The sequence below is a fragment of the Gadus chalcogrammus genome, chromosome 20 (assembly GCF_026213295.1).
Source record: "Gadus chalcogrammus isolate NIFS_2021 chromosome 20, NIFS_Gcha_1.0, whole genome shotgun sequence".
Lineage (NCBI taxonomy): Eukaryota > Metazoa > Chordata > Actinopteri > Gadiformes > Gadidae > Gadus > Gadus chalcogrammus.
Genome location: NC_079431.1, coordinates 16,072,240 through 16,090,218, shown reverse-complemented (window position 1 = coordinate 16,090,218; position 17,979 = coordinate 16,072,240). Strand labels below are relative to the sequence as shown.

Sequence of the window (17,979 nt, the reverse complement as noted above, 5' to 3'; positions counted from 1 at the left end):
CTCTTCAAAAGTTGTAATATTTGATCGTGTGGTTTATCAGGCTATACAGTGAAGCTCCATATTCGACGTTCTAAATCCTTTCACGTTGGGCTACGCATGTAACGTTGCTGTCACAAAATATAAACTGGTAGAATAAATGTTTTATTGGGCTCTTGTGAGTAACAGTTTTGCGTAAACAATGTATGAAAAACTTTATAAATGTCGGCCATTAAGTTTACAGACACATAGGCTACTTGCGTCTGTAAATAGCATGTTTGGAAATCAACAAGTTGGTCAAGTTCAAGTTCTTTCTTGTGCTTATGATGCCCTCTGCTGGTCATGTGGGGATCCTCCTCTTTATGAAAGTGGCGTTTTACATTTTGTAAAGGATAAAATATCATATAGATATAACTATATATATATATATATATATATATATATATAGGGTTATAAAAAAACTGGTAATATAATGTGGATACGTAATGTGTAAGATGATGTTCAATGTTACATTATTGTGTGTGTGTGTGTGTGTGTGTGTGTGTGTGTGTATATGTGTGTGTGTGTGTGTGTGTGTGTGTGTGTGTGTGTGTGTGTGTGTGTGTGTGTGTGTGTGTGTGTGTGTGTGTGTGTGTGTGTGTGTGTGTGTGTGTGTGTGTGTGTGTGTGTGTGTGTGTGTGTGTGTGTGTGTGCATACGCCGGCATGTGCATCTGTGTACATTCTTTATATTCGTGTTCATTTATTCACCAAAGTTTTACCAAGGTAACTAGCTATGCAGTGGCAGCTAAGGAAAGCCGCTAAAAAGGGTCATTACTGTTGTACCGGTCGGTTTAAAACAGTTGATAAGTGAAACTAGCGTTGGGATTGGTTGCTTCTGTCCAGGAAGTGCAGGTTGACCTGTCGGTCGGCCACCAGCACGGTGCGACTCACTGGTTTGATCTCCTCCAATGTGGGGTCGGGTTCCACTTTAAAAAGCTTGATCATCTGGCAGGACAGAAGAGGAAGAAGAAGAGAAAGGCTTCAAGTTAAGTACAAGAATTCTACTAATTCTACTCTACACCATACTACCTATTGTAGCCTATGCCTACTATTCAGTACTATAATATTATATTACTATAATATACTATGCCACTATACGAGAGGCAGCTACAATTACTACTCTACACTATACTAACCTATTGTAGCCTATGCCTACTATTCAGTACTATAATATTATATTACTATAATATACTATGCCACTATACGAGAGGCAGCTACAATTACTACTCTACACTATACTAACCTATTGTAGCCTATGCCTACTATTCAATACTATAATATTATATTACTATAATATACTATGCCACTATACGAGAGGCCTTTTATACTAGAGTCTAGACTATATTACACTTGACAAGACTATACTTCTAAATTCACTAAATAACTGCCAAGTGTAAATTCAGCTTGATACCCACCCTGGCCAGAGACAGGTGCATTTCCAGCTCAGCAATCCTCCGTCCAACACAACCTCTGACCCCGAAGCCAAAGGGGATGGACCCGAATGGGTAGGGTCTCTCTCGGCCGTCCCTCAGCCACCGGCCCGGCTCAAAGCGCCACGGCTCCGGGAACGTCTCCTCATCATGACTCATGGCGTAGAGAGAGAACCCGAAGACTGTCTGAAATGACCAGAAACGAAAGCAAAGCACGGTCAAAAGCTTTTTATGGTTGGTATCTTGTTGGCTCATACCAAACTTTTTTCATACATTTAAAGATGGGTCATCGTATAATGGCTCCATGTAAAACATAGCCTACGTTCTTTGGAAAATGGTAGCCACCAATAACAACGTCCTTTTCAATGTTTCTTCTTGCATTCATCACAACAACAGGATACATCCTGTGAAACAAGAATACACAAAATAACAGATTTACATTGATTAAGACAATTTATTAAATTGAACACAAATGTAAACGTATCAAAAACTGGTCAAAGGCTCTGACAGATTAAATCTCTGAAGAAAACATCGAAAGCCACGGTAAACTAGGCCTACTAATCAGTTGGAACAGCTTCATTGAGTGCCATGTCTGTTTATGGAGCGACGGACTAGAATTTGTCAAATCAGACAGCCAACAATCCCCTACCAGGCTTTACTTTTGGACAAAAAGAATGGCTGAGAGAAAGGGATCAATTTAATATTGACATCTTCAATTCAGACAACCCTGTGCACCTTTCACTGCAAAACTTCACAGTACAAATACTTTCAAGCATTTCAACCAAACTCGAATCCCCTGATCATCAACCTCTAACACCATCATTAATCAGACAAGACACAGCGCCCCCCCCCCCACCCCCCCCCCCCCCCCCCCCCCCCCCCCCCCACGCGCTAGTTTGGGCGCACCAATTACGTGTCGCTACAACGCTCTTACCTCAGGGTCTCCTTGATGACTGCCTTGAGGTACGGCATAGAGTTCACTTCCTCAGCTGACAGGATGTCTGTGTGTTCAGAAACCTCCTTATAAAGGGTCTCCTGAGCTTCAGGGTTCTTGGACAGCAAGTGCAACGCCCACATTAACGTATTGGAGGTCTTGGGAGAAAAATGAGTGAGAGATATTTTAAGATTAAGAGCGGAACATAGGTGCAGTTTTGGCAGGAGTGCAGGTTTAGTATTCTGATTAGATCGATCACAATATACTCGGACAGATCCATCGATAGATAGGTCATAGACAGACAGGTAAGAGGGCAGATAGAGAGGGGGACATAAGTTGCACACGGTAATGCACCAGAAGTAAATAGGCCCCCTTTTTTTTGTAACACGCTTCAGACAGGACTACACGTCCGAACGGAGCGTGGGCCTACCGTGTCCACCCCGGCCAGCAGCAGCTCTGTGACGCTGCCGTACACCTCCTTGCGGCTCAGCTGGGTGTTGGAGAGGAGGTAGGTTAGGTACTCCCCCTCCACCTCCTGCTGCTCACCCAAGCGCCGCTCCATCTCCTCAACCTTCTTGTCAATCAACTGCCCAGCTGTAGGAAGATGATATACTGTAGCTATAAGATATAACTTTAGCTACAGCTCAAGTTCCTAGGGATATACTGTAGCTGCTAATGGGAAAACTTACACAGAGCCGGTTAAACTATGTTATAAAATGTAACTATAAAACTATAAAATGTATTCGTACGTATTGGATCAGCTAGGCAATCATTGTAGTTGAGCATTATCATCCATCATATTGCAAAATACTTTTATTAGTATTATCAATAGCATTGTGATCAGAACACTCTCAACCTCAAATCATGCTACCGTCATACCAAATTTGAAGATGCCGTCCCACCCCGCTATGTAACGGTGCCAGTGTGGCGAGAAGCGCTGGGCCCACTTTGGCAGCAATATCACCCCCGCGCTGTTCGCAAACATCTGGGCAATGGAGTCGATGAAGTGCTGCGTGCCGTCGGGTATTGCGTTCTCCAGACAGCCAATCCTCTTCTCGAACAGAACCGACGATATACCTGTGGGAGCATCAGATTTTTTGCAGCGTTCACACCAAAAATGAAGGTGCAACACAAATCAATAAAAAGCCAATGCGAATACGCAAAAAGAGAACAAAATTCTGCCGTAATGGGACACCGCAAAAACACTTCATGCAAGTTTAAATATTCACATTTTTTCACAAATTTCACTTTAGGATTTGTTGTGACAGCCTATCAGTGTACACTCCCTGAAGTCCATAAGGAACGGCAACATGGAGGAGAAAGTGATTGTTGTCGTTTCGAGCATATCTAGCTCAAGCGGGGGCTGGCAGCAGTGAACAACCGTTGAAGCAACAAAGACACTGCAGCGCTCAATTGATACTGGCATAGCCCTGCCCATTAGACTGCTAGCCCGCCGTATAGGGTTTGCCAAGCAAGACGCTGCAGAGCGAATGATATGGGAGATGGATGCGGCGTTGGTGATAGAACCATCCAATAGTCCCTGGGCTGCCCCTGCCATTCTGGCAAAAAAAGACGACAACTGGAGGTTCTGTATGTAGTATTGTCATCTGAACAATGCGACCCGCAAGGACTCCTACCCCTTGCCCCTCATTGTTGACGCTCTGGACCAAATTGGTGGATCATAGTGGTACAGCTCACTGGACCTGCGGAGTGGCTGCTGGCAGGTGGAGCTGGCACCAGAAGCAAGACCAAAGAGAGCTTTCACCATCAGCCAAGGGCTCTGGCAGTTCCGTGTGGTGCACTTTGGTCTCTGTAATGCCCCCACCACGTTCCCCCACCAGCGACGTGGGACTGGGGGCAGTCCTGTCGCAGGAGGGGGCCGGGGGAGAGATAGTGGTGGCTTATTACACTCGCTCTTTGAGCTGTCCTGAGCGCAATTACTGTGTCACCCAACGTGAGCCCCTACCTTTACGTGTAGCCAGCATGTAGCCTGAGGACAGGCAACATGCTGGTTTGGGCAATGTATTGCCGGGCGTCACTTTTGAAGCTTCAGAACCTGACGGTGTAATAGATGCAACTGGTACTTGTACGCCGTATGCCCCCCCACACCCACGGATCAACGTGGGTGAGGGGGGGCATACGGCGTCTGGCCTGCAGGGGGGAGTATGGGCATGTTGGGAACACATCGGATCGGCTGGGTGGATTGGGTCTGATTGCAGACACCTGCTCGCAATCAGACCAATCTGGGCGTGTGTATTTACGGGACTACGAAACCGTAGCCAGGGCCATCTGGGACCGGCTTGGCCTCCATCTGGAGGAACATTGGCCCTGTTTCTGGCCGTTGACCTTCGCTGAGGGGGACTGACCCTTCTCCTATGCCCAGCAGCTGCGGGAACCGCCGCCTGGGTCCGGTATCACCGCCCCAAGAGCCTCTGGGTCGCTGTCGACCTCACGGAGAGCCACCTGTCCCCCCCTCCGACGGGCCAGCGACCACCTACACCGGGCCCGCACACCGGCACAGCTGCCCTGCCGTGGGACAGGCCGACCCCGGTGCCGAGGGTGAAATGGGGGGCCACCATGTCAGAGCGGGCACGTGAATCACCTCCCCCCCCCCCCTGCAGACGGGCGCTCAGACGGCAGGGGAGGGGTGTTGGCGGTGCGGACGGCCTGGCAACTTCTGGCGGGAGTGCCCTATGATGGAAGTGGGCCAGGTCGTCAGCGTCACCGGTGCCCCGTCTCCCCACCAGGGTCCAGGCGAGGCGTACAGTGTCCCGGTAAGGATACAGCGGGGTATGTACCAGGTGCTTTTGGACTCTGGCCGCATGCAGACCATGATCCATCAGCGACTGGTGCGATCCAAGGCATTGGTGGAGGAATCTAGCATTTCGGTGAGGTGTATACACGGTAGGGCTGCAGGATATATCGGCTTTGTACGATATATCGATATAATTTCCAAGGGGATACAAGATTTGACAATATCGTTTATATCAATATATGCGTTAAAATGGTCAGTTTCCACCTCAAGCGTCTGTGTTTGCCTTGGAGACTGTGAGCACGACCCCTCCCACTCTGTCTTACCGAACGTGGTGTGTGCAAAGACGCCTCATTCCCGCCCCCGCCGCCCCCTCACAAGACAACAAGCATGGATGATACCCGTAAAGAAAACTCGTCTCCCGCCGATGATACCCGTAAAGAAATTTCGTCTCCCGCCGTCTCCCGGCGGCGGGAGGCGAAATTGTTTCAGGAGGACTAGAGGAGAAACAACGGCTCCATAATATGGAAATAGTTTGGGTTTATAAAAACAGATGAGCAGCAGCTGCAGGTCATCTGTAGAGAGTGTAGCAAAAACGTTGCAGATAAAAGTGGAAGCACGACAAATCTGTTCCACCATTTACAGCCACGGCACAAAGTGCAGTATGAGGAATGCGTAAAACTCTGTGGCTGTGCGGCTGCATCACCGGCCGCGACAGTTTCTTCTGCCCCGAAACCAGGGCCGGCGCTCGGCAAAGGCGACCTAGGCGATCGCATAGGGCGCCAAATGTGTTTGGGGCGCTCTTAATTAATTAATTAAAATATACGAAACAAGCGAAATGAAATAAAAAAATTTAACATGATAATAAAAGTGCTTGCAACATCTCACGTGTGGCTTTTGACTTACAAAAAAAACATCTAACCCACTCTATAGAAAATATCGAGATATATATCGTATATATCCCCATTCGGCCCAAAAATATCGGGATATCATATTTTGCCCATATCGTGCAGCCCTAATACACGGGGATGTTCACGAGTATCCCTTGGTCCCTATCGAAATTCGTTATGGGTAGGAAAAGCATAGAATAAAGGCGGCGGTTAGTTCGAGCCTCACGCATCCCCTGATTCTAGGGTTGGATTGGGCTGGTTATCCACTGGCTGTTAGGGGGACTACGGGGTGCGTACACGACAGATAGGGACATTCAATTTGTGTGCTGTGTTCTGCGCCAATGCGGGGGCGTCCGACGCTGTCCAGGGACCGGGGGAGGCACCGAGTCCTCAACCCGAGGTCCAAGTGCCATGGTTCCCACCGGTGGAAGATTTTGCCCCTCAAGCGGTCTCGAGATGCTTCCCTACGCTCAGCCTTCGACCAAGTGACGGCTATTGATGTTACTCCGGTACAGCCAGACGCAGTGCTGACTTACCCACACTTTGTGTGTATCGGGTAGGTCTTGACCCCCAGAGTGAGGAGGTTGTAACCCAATTGCTGGTACTCATGATATAACCCTATGATTATATAATTATAACCCTATGGCGGGCCATTTAGGATACGATAAAACGCTTAACGGGATAATGGCTTGGATCTATTGGCCGGGGGTTTGGGCGGAGTTGCGCAGGTGGTGCGCCTCCTGTCCCGAGTGTCAGTTGGTGAATCCACCGGCCGTCCCCAGGGCTCCCTTGCGGCCCCTTCCCCTGGTGGAAGCCCCCTTCGACCACATAGGCATCGACATTATCAGCCCATTACAACGTTCCGCACAGGGGTATCGATCCGGACTACGCAACCGGATACCCGGAAGCAATTCCTTTGCGCGAACATCCGCGTAGAGTGTTGCGCAGGCGTTGTTTCATGTCATATTGCGGGTGGGAATCCCAAAAGATACAAACTAATAGACAAGCTCTAAAAATAAAGGGGGAACAGATTTTTGCCAACCCTTACTTACCAGGGCACCAATTTCATGTCACGCACGATTAGGGAACCTTACGGGTTGTTGAAGGTCAAGGCAATCCGCAAGAGCGTCTATCACCCAGCCACGGAGGGCTTGTGTGAGAGGTTTAACCGGATGTTAAAGTCCATGATCCGTAAGTTCGTACACGAGGATGCTCGAAATTGGCATCAATGGCTAGTCCCTGTGTTGTTTGCAGTGTGGGAACTGCCTTAGGCTTCAACAGGGTTTTCCCCATTTGAGTTGCTCTATGGGCGCAAGCCCAGGGGCGTCCTGGACCTATTTAAAGAAAACTGGGAGGAGGGAGATCCAGTATCTGGGGTACCGCCTGGGGGGGGGGGGAAGGTCCGGCCACAGGTCGGTAAGATCGCTGCGGTTGTCGCCTCCCCTCGACCCAGGACCAAGAAGGAGGTGAGGCGGCTCCTGGGGCTGGCAGGGTACTACCGGCAGTTTGTGCCGCACTTCTCTGACCTAGTCAGCCCCTTGACCGACCTCACCCGTAAGAGGGCCTATTAAAACAGCCCTCTGCGGGGAAGCGGTCCTGTGTGCTCCTAACTTTGATCTCCCTTTTTCCCTGCAGACAGACAAGTCGGATAGGGGGTTGGGCGCGGTCCAGACCCAGCAGGTGGAGGGGGCCGACCGACCGGTGCTGTACCTTAGCCGCAAACTATCAGACCGGGAGGGTTGGTACAGCACGGAGGAGTGTCTCGCCATCCGATGGGCGGTCGGCACCCTTCGCTACTACCTGCTGGGTCGCGCTTTCACCCTCTACTCCGAACACGCCCCCCTCCAGTGGCTCCACCGCATGTAGGATGTCAACGCGAGGATTACCCGGTGGTACCTCACGTTGCAACCCTTCAACTTTCAGTTCGTGCACAGGCCTGGGGCGCAGATGGCCGTGGCAGACTTCCTCTCCCATTCCGGGGGGGGGGTGTGTAGGGGGACACACAGCGTCTGGCATGCAGGGGGGAGTATGGGCATGTTGGGAGCACACTGGATCGGCTGGGTGGGCAGGGTCTGATTGTGGACATCTGCTAGCAATCAGACTAATCAGGGAGTGTGTATTTACGTGCCTGCTTTATCTTGTAAGGGGAAGGGATCGGGAGCAGAGACAAGGACTGGAGCACATGAACTACGTTGTGAGAAAGTCTCTGGAAACGCTTTCTGTGACCGCGGTGGCGGATTTATAATTACTGGACTGTCGTAACTCATGCAAGTAAAAGACTTGCGTGTGCTTCCAAGCAAACCCGGTGTCCATTCGCTCATTGAACTTGTTACAATTGGATTAAATTCAAGATGTTGATGGTGCAAACTATCATGGTCAACATCACTTTGATCTTGCACTTTCTACTGGATATGGGTCGTTTTAACTGCTTGTAAAGCAGGTACTTTATGGACTTTTTTGTGTAGATCATTGCAATGTTTGTAATGCACTGTCAAAGACAAAGTGTTTTGTTGTGAAACACTTTGAAGACGTGCAGTATAACACAGCCATAATGCAAACTGAAACTCAAAGGACTTAAACTTGAAAGAACTAGTTCAAAAACATCCATACCAGGGTTCTTTACCAAAGTGCTGTACAGATACAGTGTGGTGGTGGCCTACCTACCTTCAAGGGAGAACAGGTACAGGTTGTTTGACACGTCGGTGACCAGGGTTCCGCAGGGAGAGGCCTGCCGCAGGTAGCAGATGCGCTTGATCAGGTCCGTGACCACTTCATTGATCACAGGGCCGTACCGCACCGCATCCCTCGGGTGCAGCATGCGCTTGTTCAGAAGGGCTCTGAGATTGTACCAATTTTTTCCTTCCCTGCACAAATATATATTAGAAAACCTTAATCTTCCACATGTGACAATCGTAATGACATGAAAATGCATTTGCAACATTTCTAGCTCTCAGGGATTTAACAATCATTAAATCAATAAAAGTATTTGCCAGCGAAAATAAAGATCTTGATATGCATTGTCAAATCAAAATAGATGAGATAAATTATCAAGCCTTAAATCGAATACACATTGTGGAGGACTATTATTAAGCTATTTAGGTTTTTTTTATACTTTTTTATACTATATTCAGTTTAATTGTATTATTGTATGTCATTATGAATGCTAATGAAAAGTGGCAGAAAGAATAATACTTGTGTGTGGCGCTCTTAACTCTGTAAAGGGCCCATAGCCAAGGCCCCTCATATTGCGGTAATCCGTCCAAAGGGACATGTCTCCTCGGCTGGGGAACTTCTCCTCCTTTCTCAAGACCTCCTCCATTAGCTTCACACTACTCAGCGAGACTGTTTTAAACCCCCCCACGTAAATGGGCCCGTAAAGCTCTTTTTCGTGAATCTGCAAGGCGAGTAGGGGAGAAGGACAACGTAGAGATTAGACTCCCAACACAAGGGCAACTTGATATTCTCCCAAAGACTCTGATGCCGCGTGCTATTATGTTACATGAAGACCAAGCACTGGAAAAAACACAGCAAGTCAAAAGGATTGACTTAAAACAAACATAGTAGTTAAGGGAACTGCTATGTTAAGTAATGAAAAGGAATATTACAATCAAAAATATGAGGAGCATAAACGTGGGCAGCTATGAATATTTACAAGACATTATGTACGATAACTTTTGAATCAACCATTCAACACAAATCAGTATCAATAAAGCAATCTGAATCTCAATGCTCCGTTAACTGTACAGGGGACTTATTAGGTATAAGTGAGTATGGTAAACTGTGGAAGTCTGTTGGTTTGTGCCCAAATGCTCCGCTAACAGTTGGGAGACGGAGGTTGTTGACCTCGCAGCAATGTGACCAAGCCCCTGACCTCTTTTCCTCTTTTCTCTGTTGGCATCCTGTTGTTTGGGATGTGAGTATCATGATGTTGGGATGATTTGCTTTGTGTCGAAACAGTAATGTCTGATCAGGGAGAAAGGTGGCAGACCAAGAACGTAAACCTGGGGGATTGTGGTGTTCAGGGTCCATCAGAAAGTCCAAAATCGAGTGGGTTAAGTCCCAGGATCCTGTGCATGGTTTGTGGGAACAACGGTGTTGGAATGCAAAGCTGTAATCTACAAAACAGCATATGCCCTTATTATTCCTTTACAGGCTGCAGACATGGGGGATTGAACTATGTACCTTTCAGCTGGTAATGGGATACCCTTGCAACTAGACTATCCGGCTTTGGGTTTGAAGAGCTTTTGTTGTTCTCCGGACAAAGCAGTCTTTGTCAAGAATAAATTATTACTTTTGAGAAAGTAGGTTGCGAGGTTGTCCGCCAAACTTGAATTATACTTCCGAAAGAAAGTTTGTTTTCAGAATATTTCTTTTCTGCATGTTACAGAGATGTGAATATATGAATCCCCGAAAACACCCCATCTGAGCCTAAACAAATACCTTATTGATGATTTTTGCAGGTTTGCAACAGGAGAAACTTCTTGGAAGATATGTGGCAGCATACCTGGAGATCATGAAGACGGTTGTAGTAGCCCTGGAAGACCATTCTGTACATAACCTCCCAGAGGCCAACCTTTGGTAGGTCCTGGATGGTCCTCAGCTTGTCCTCGCCGGAGGCTGGGAGAGCTATGGAGGATGAGGGGGGGCCTCCCTCCGCCCTGCAGGACACCAGGGCACCAGTGCTGGGACGTGGCCGTAGCCAGTGGCCGGGGCTGGCCCTTCGGAGCACTGAGCTCCTCACCAAGCACGCAGCCATGTTGCAGCCCAGTGGAATGCATGTGAGCTTGTAAACACAAGACTCTAGTTACATCCAAGGAAGTGGCTGAGTAGGAGGGACCTTGTGGAACAGCTGGTTTAACCATTTGGACTGTTTTAAAACTGACACCCTTTACATTTTACAGGGGATGGGCCTACACATCTGAGCATTTCTTCATTGTAATCCTAAAATCAAGAACATATTCAAAAAAAAAATCTAATATATTGTACCGGTAATACTATTTTACAGGTGGTTAACCTTTAAGTTGAGACGGACAAAATACACTTACTAGACAACAGATACTAACAACACTACTCTTAACGAAATAAGACGAAAAAGTAAATAAGTTTAGACTAATAGTAGCAATGTGCTTTATAGGATAAAGTGTCTCGTCTTGTAAGACATGATCGTGTCTTGTAAGACATGATCACAGTTGGGTAATAAATTAATTAGTTAGATTAAGTGAATAAAGATCCCTCGGGTGAGGTTGTAGCTTGCACGCAATGATCCATTGTGCAGCTCAAGTTCAATTTAATTATGTGAATTAAAAATACAATGAAATGATTGTGCCTCGGCTCCCCGTCTTAGGACAAACACATCATCCCAGAAAATAACACTAACACTACAGACCCACAGAATACCCTCATATGTATACATTTTGTACACAAAATACAGTACATGATGCATTAAATATTATACAAAAGCAATGTGAAGTATATATGGGATTTCCATTTTGTGGAGTTGTAAATGGATTGTGGTGTTTTCAAATGGACTCCTGATTGGATATAGTGGGAACAGGATATCAGAATTCAGTATTTCTAAGTACTGCAGAGCTGAGGGACGGAGAGACCCATGTTACTGACCATTAACTTATCAATGATGGCTGTCAGAATAATTATAAAACAGTATGCAGAGCAAGTGAGACTGTCTGTCAAAGGTAGCAGAAGTGTTTAATATATGAGACAAACAATATTTCCAGAAACCTCAGAGGTCAAAGACAGGTAATTCAGTCAAGAGACAGGGGTTTTCTAAGGTACAGGCACACAAAATATTGAAGACAATTGCTTCCCAGTCAAGGCCCAACACACTTCAATATCAGGAGCATGGTCATCATCATGAAGATGCATTTCCATCTCCCAATTATAATCCCAATCCTTTTCTTTGTGCCATCATTCATTTATTTTGTCAACGTTGCAGATGGCCCCCGCGGGATCCATTTTATACAACATAAAATGCCCTTGGACTTGTGCCGCGCTCATCTCTGGCAGCGCCGCCAGGGCAGTCACAGCAAAGTGGTCGCCCTCGGAGCTTGGCGCTGCTGGGTAGAAGCGGCGAAACATCTGGGCCAGCTGCCAGTGGGTGCAGTGACCCACATACTGCTTTAGGTCCACACGACCTGGCCGGATTAGAGCCGCATCCAGCCTGTGTGGAGAAAGATTAGATTTACTAGGAATTAGATTACTAGGAATGACTGAAGATTTTTATACATTCAAAAATACTATCATACCATCATCAATACTATCAAAATCATTATTATCACTAGAGTTTTCGCTCGCACGATGCTCGCGCTCAACCTCTAGTTGTAATTAAACCCATAACAATAATGTGGAAACCCCAGTAGATAATGTAACAAATTTCTGAGAGCATAATATAATAATATTTTGCCTATAATTTTACAACTTATAACACTTGTACACCATAAATGACTCTTAAAAGCAGTGCCAACATTTCAATATTTTTTAACCATTAAGCGAACAAAGGGCAACAGGCTGATTATCATTTAGGGGCCACTCAATAACATGCAGAAGAGTCAACAAAACACCCACTGAAGTGGTGTGAGAAATACACAGACTCCTCATTCACATATAAGGTCATTTACATTTCCTACGGAGAAAATACTACCTCAGGGGTAGTATTATTCAGGAGTTTTTCAGGGTACAAATGTCAAGATTTTGTTCACACACACGGCCCATCAGGAGAATATCAGGATTTATACATGTGTCTGAAAGCAGCTAGGTTGTGAGCAATTGATTACATTATAAAAGTAGTCATTTATGGTAACAGTTTAGTATACTATGCATGCAAATATATTATTAAATAGCTTTTACTCTTATTCAGGGCTGAAAAATGCATTGACATTTTAAAATGCAAGGCAACTACTATTGGATAGTTGAAAATAATAATCATCATTGAGATTAAACATTTCTTCCTGTGAAGACAGGCAGCAGTAGCCTACAGTCACACATAGCATACAAACAAAACATAAGAAAAATAAAACAACTAAAAGAGTCCACAGATGGAAGGGGAGGATATCAATATCGCAAGACATTTGGGGAGGCTCAAGGAGTTGCGTAATATAAAGTTTGAGCAACAAAGGGTAAAGACATTTCGGGAGGCTCAAGGAGGAGAGTAATATCACATTTCTAGTCTTGTGTAGTCTTGTGTAGGCTTGTTGATATGTGCCGGTCGGTGCGATGTTTGAATTTAACGGTTTTTACATGACAAAATGAACGACCCGTTGTTGCTTGTCGAGGTGAGAAATTTACTCTTCCCTTCTTTTATCACAATTTCTACAGTCTACAGTTGCCTCGGAGAGTTTGTTGCTGCGGTGTGTGCGTCTGTGTTCTTACCTGGGCGAGTGTGTCGCTGCGGTCTGTGCGTGTGTGTTCTTACCTGGGCGCGAGTGTCGATCGCGGAGCAGTTATGTTTAAAAACATAACTTCTTATCTCGGCAAGTGTGTCTCTGCGTTTGTCTTGACGTGCGGTGTGTACGCGTGCACGTGCGTGTGCGCTTCAAAGTATGTGTCACTGCCTTTGCCTTGACGTGCGGTGTGTGTGCGTGCGTGCGTGCGTGCGTGTGTGCACTTCCGTGTATGTGTCACTATCTTTGTCTTGACGTGCGGTGTGTGCACGCGTGCGTGCGTGTGGGTGTGTGTGCATTTCCATGTATGTTCGTGCGCATGTGCACGCGCATGTGTGTGCGGTGTGTGTGCGGTGAGTGTGCTTGCGGTGTATGTATGCGTTTGCGCGTGCTGTGTGTATGTGTGAGCTGCAGGCTGCTTGGCACATGCCGCATGAGTTACTTGAGTAACTGGTCTGCCAGGCCTGCTATTATAGTAGTAAGATTGACTTCACAGATTGACACCCACGCAGGGGCGAATAAAGTACCCATTTACCCCTATCAGTCTATTTATCTACCTTCCTTTATCTATATAATCATCTAATTATATGACATGCAGGATCTCAATTCTAAAGTTATTCGTTTCTGACTGAGCTACCTGTCGATAAAGTTGGTGGTCATGAAGACGATGCGGGCCTCGGAGGACGCCACCCCATCCAGAGAGTTGAGAAGGCCGCTGAAGGTCAGTCTGCCCATCCCCTGGTAGGCCACAGGGTCTGGGGGGAATAACACAGGAATCAGTGACACCATGATCGTCCCTTTTATATACAGAAGAACGTTGGAGCGGAGTTCTCTGAAAGAACGCTGCAGCACTCACGGGTACTTTTGGACGCACGGAAGAAGATATTTTGAATGAATTCTGATACGTGTCATTAATGAGCAGATAGGGGTTTGGCATCTTGTTCAAGGATGCCTACAGGTTGACTGCTGACATTGACTCCCGTACACCCCTGCTGAACACCGAACCTGAGGCACTTCATAACCCTGCAGGAAATGTTCAATAATATTCACACCCACACTAACGCGATACATATATGTATTTGGACCTTTAACTACTCCTTGCTTGGACAGTACACTTATGGGGCTCGGAGGTTCTAGGGGCTGGGTTGGGGAGGGTCGGGGGGACCTACTCTCTGTGGGCAGCAGGTCACGGCTGACGAACGCGGCGTCCACGTCCTCCAGCAGGATGATGCTCTGCTGGGGCGCCACGCTCAGCAGGTGGTTGAGGCGGTCGTCCGACAGGCTGCGGTCGCTCAGACTCATCAGGCAGATGCTGTAGCCCAGCTCTCCCGCCAGCGCAGTGCTGCAAGGAGGGAAACGGCAACAGAACGTGTTGAATGGACACAGACACAGACAGCTTAATGTTAGGATTATAACATCAATTATCAATGCGATTATCCCCGATATTGTGATCGCGATTATCATTGCGAGCAACAGATTATCGATTCAATTTGCCACCCTGGCCAACCAAGTCACATTGCTTTGTTTCATATATTTATTGACAGTGACAAATGGACATACAAGATTCTAGCACCGTAAACGGCAATGACTTTGATACACACCTTTGCAGCAGTTTGAAATGAAAATATATTTCAATGTAACAGGGGGTACAAATCTGATGTTTCCGATTGCAACCTTTCACAATTAGCTAATTAGCTATGGTGTTGGCCAGCCCCTAACAGCTACTCACATGAAGCTGCTCTTCCCACAGCCTGGGGGTCCATACAGCAGATATCCTCTCCTGTAGGGGATCCCTGATGGCAGAGAGAGAAAACAAAAAACAATCAGCCGAACAGCAACCAAATAAGTCAAACCCTATTTGCTATTATTAACAAAAATGTAATTTGCGGTTTTGTTTTTTTTATTAAAAAAAAAGGGACCACATACAGTTTAATACATAAAGGTCACCATTCGATGCACCGTATCAGATTAAGCTTTAAGCTTATTCGCATCGGAAATCCCTTGCAGAAACTTTTATCCAAAGCTTTTGTTGTAGATACATCTCATTAAGGTGCAAGTAGGGGATAGGGCATCTTCCTCATTGCCGCATCAAAGTAGACTGAAGCCATTGGGGTTCAAAGCCATAACCTTCTGGCTGGGAGACAAACAACCTTACCCCTTCTAGACAGCCCTGCTTCCCAATCCTCTGTTTTTCTCCCAGGTCTGAGTAACTACACCTTTGTACTTTGAACCACCCACCTCTGTCTGTGTACCACTTTGGATTTCCGATGAACTCCTTCACATCATCTACAATCCTCTCAGCCACGCCCGACTCCAGTACCACCGAGTTCAGTGGTCTCCGTCGGCGTGGAAACCCGAACGGCCGCCACTCCCCACCCATGGCGGTGTACATCACTGTTCGCCCTTCTTCCTGTTTTAGGGCCAGCTCTCTAGCTGCGTAGCACAACATTTACTTTATTAATCCCAGATGGGAAATGTGGTGTCATTGCAGTAGGCTAAGAAAATAAACCATATAAAAACAGTATAAAATAGTAGTATAACATAAGTAAATGGTGGTAATTAGAATGACAATAACAAAGGCACAAATTAAAAAAAAAATTGAATGAACATTTAGTTGAAATGGTATTGACAGTTGAGGAAAGCTTTATTGGCATTCAGACCTGAAGGGCCAGATTGATGGAAACTGATATACTGTACATTGAACAATTTTATCATACTCTACATATCACTTTATGTACTATAATAGCAGCGATAGTGCTTTTGATAGAGTAATAGTGAGAGTTCTAAAAATAATAATGTCAAACGACAACGACACAGGAGAACATAACCAGAGTCATTGAAAAGTTTTAATTTATGTGAGTGATTACTCTCAGCCAACTGGAAGCATCTGGGTCCAATGGTCTTTATGTCTATAAGAGCAAGCCAGCTCAAGTGGACTGCTCTCTTCCCTGATAGCCATTTGGTGGATTTCCTTTTTGATTTGCCATTGCTCTGGATTTTGCCTGCATTGGATTTGGCTACGGTTTGATTTGGTTTGGTCTATTTAGCCTATTATTGGGCAACTGTCCGAGGGATCCATCTCAATCTTTTTTTAAAAGTTACCATAAGTTTTAAGGAAGTATAATCATTATCTTGCCCATACGAAGGAACAAAGAGTGGAATAATCACATTGTCAATAAGGGTAACTGGTTAAAGACAGTGGCTGTTTTATGAACATTTTCTATGATCACATATGGAGCAAACAGGGTCATTGTCTGGACCTTGTAAGTTAGAAGAAGTTTCTTGAGTCATTGAATGGATGCAGATGAAAAAAAATGAAGAAAACCGTGGTCCGGGGCAAGAAGATAGAGGAGTTACCTTCCTGTAGGATGTTGAAGAAGATCTGTCTGTCTCTTCCCAGAGCAGTGAAGGTGACCGACTCCCAGGGAGTCCCAGTGTGTAGATCCACCATCTGCTTCTCCCTGGTCCTCTCCACCCGAATCCACTTCCTCCCATACCTGCACAGAACCATAACACCAGGGTCAGTGGGGTCCTAAGTTTGCATAGCAAATTGTTTATAACAGAGGAAGTTGCATAGCAAATTGTTTATAACAGAGGCATTGGAGCATTAGAAAGTAAGCTTATTTAATGTCCGTCTTTCACTATGACATTGTATCACATGGGATAAGGCCTTGGATTCTATCACATGGAATAAGGCATAGAATAAGTTCAGTAAGTTTGAACAGTTAATATTGGATTGCCCTTTGACAGAAGACTGGTTGATAAGGTCATTATTCCTATAATATGAATCATATAATAAAGAGGCAACGTTTTAGCTAATCCTTGTACCTAAAGGATATAAGAAACAACTCTCCTCACCAAATAATATGGTTCCCAGGACTGGGGTGGAAATCAAACTGTGTTTTGACACGTCCACTTTCATGTGCCAGGTAGGACGTCTCCACGCTGAGATGCTGAGTGTGTTTTGCGTGCTTTGTGATCCAACTGAGCAGCCAGTGGTAACTCTTATCTTTGCTGGGCACCTCCAGTGTGATCATATAATTCCTCCGGAAGAAAATCATCCCAACCTGCGCTCCTTTCCTGGCAAAGGCCATTGCTGTCCCGATCCCGACGAGCCCAAAGCCAGCTCCAAAGTACGGGTTGTCTTTCAGACCGTCTAAGAGGTCTGACAGGGGCATCTTGTATGATAGGATGAGAAGTACACCTGTTTATGGGAAGCGGAACTATTAAGGGGTCACTCTTCAAGGAAACCCCCTCGACTCACATGACGTCTTGGGTATCTTCGTCAAACCCGTTCTTTATCCCCTCCATGGAAATGGGAATTATTCCATTATAAAACAAAAGTGTAAGCCATATAAGCATTGTTTATCAAGGGAAAGCGACCTCTACATTGTGGTGTTCCGTCGATACAACTCCGACAGTCAACGGAACCCCCGTAACATTCATTCCTAGTTCACATAAACATTGTAATCATAAACCATTCATATAAATACCACATAAACTATTTAATTTTTTGGTAAATTTGTCTGATTTTAATTCACAAGGATTATCATTATTATT

At 45.9% G+C, this 17,979-nt stretch overlaps 2 protein-coding genes across 3 annotated transcripts; both read right to left on the bottom strand.

The window, feature by feature from the left end:
• Nucleotides 1-598: 598 nt before the first annotated feature.
• Nucleotides 599-10,820, bottom strand: LOC130373211 (sterol 26-hydroxylase, mitochondrial). 2 transcript variants are annotated; one of them, XM_056579557.1, is made up of 9 exons: nt 10,527-10,820; nt 9,235-9,416; nt 8,687-8,886; nt 3,260-3,457; nt 2,811-2,974; nt 2,381-2,538; nt 1,769-1,850; nt 1,432-1,632; nt 599-961 (listed from the first exon to the last, which is right to left on the bottom strand). In XM_056579557.1, the coding sequence occupies exons 1-9, from the start codon at nt 10,776-10,778 to the stop codon at nt 830-832; spliced, it is 1,569 nt and encodes a 522-aa protein (XP_056435532.1). In that variant the 5' UTR covers nt 10,779-10,820; the 3' UTR covers nt 599-829. The 2 variants fall into 2 exon arrangements, with proteins under 2 accessions (XP_056435532.1, XP_056435533.1); XM_056579558.1 differs by having other exon boundaries at nt 10,463-10,563.
• A 419-nt stretch (nt 10,821-11,239) lies between these two features.
• Nucleotides 11,240-17,851, bottom strand: LOC130373212 (mitochondrial chaperone BCS1). The gene is made up of 7 exons (XM_056579560.1): nt 17,278-17,851; nt 16,777-16,916; nt 15,658-15,852; nt 15,149-15,212; nt 14,589-14,761; nt 14,057-14,174; nt 11,240-12,200 (listed from the first exon to the last, which is right to left on the bottom strand). The coding sequence occupies exons 1-7, from the start codon at nt 17,595-17,597 to the stop codon at nt 11,948-11,950; spliced, it is 1,263 nt and encodes a 420-aa protein (XP_056435535.1). The 5' UTR covers nt 17,598-17,851; the 3' UTR covers nt 11,240-11,947.
• Between the last annotated feature and the right edge of the window lie 128 nt (nt 17,852-17,979).

What these genes read in the sequence shown, in the direction of transcription:
- LOC130373211 (XM_056579557.1), bottom strand. Translation starts at nt 10,778, where the DNA reads ATGGCTGCGTGCTTGGTGAGGAGCTCAGTGCTCCGAAGGGCCAGCCCC. An exon ending in GGCTATGGGCCCTTTACAGA is followed by an intron (nt 8,887 to 9,234) that starts GTTAAGAGCGCC and finishes ATATTTGTGCAG; the next exon opens with GGAAGGAAAAAATTGGTACA. An exon ending in GTACCTGTTCTCCCTTGAAG is followed by an intron (nt 3,458 to 8,686) that starts GTAGGTAGGCCA and finishes ATGCTCCCACAG; the next exon opens with GTATATCGTCGGTTCTGTTC.
- LOC130373212 (XM_056579560.1), bottom strand. Translation starts at nt 17,597, where the DNA reads ATGCCCCTGTCAGACCTCTTAGACGGTCTGAAAGACAACCCGTACTTT. An exon ending in CCTGGGAACCATATTATTTG is followed by an intron (nt 16,917 to 17,277) that starts GTGAGGAGAGTT and finishes GGTTCTGTGCAG; the next exon opens with GTATGGGAGGAAGTGGATTC. An exon ending in TGTGGGAAGAGCAGCTTCAT is followed by an intron (nt 14,762 to 15,148) that starts GTGAGTAGCTGT and finishes CCCTCCTTGCAG; the next exon opens with CACTGCGCTGGCGGGAGAGC.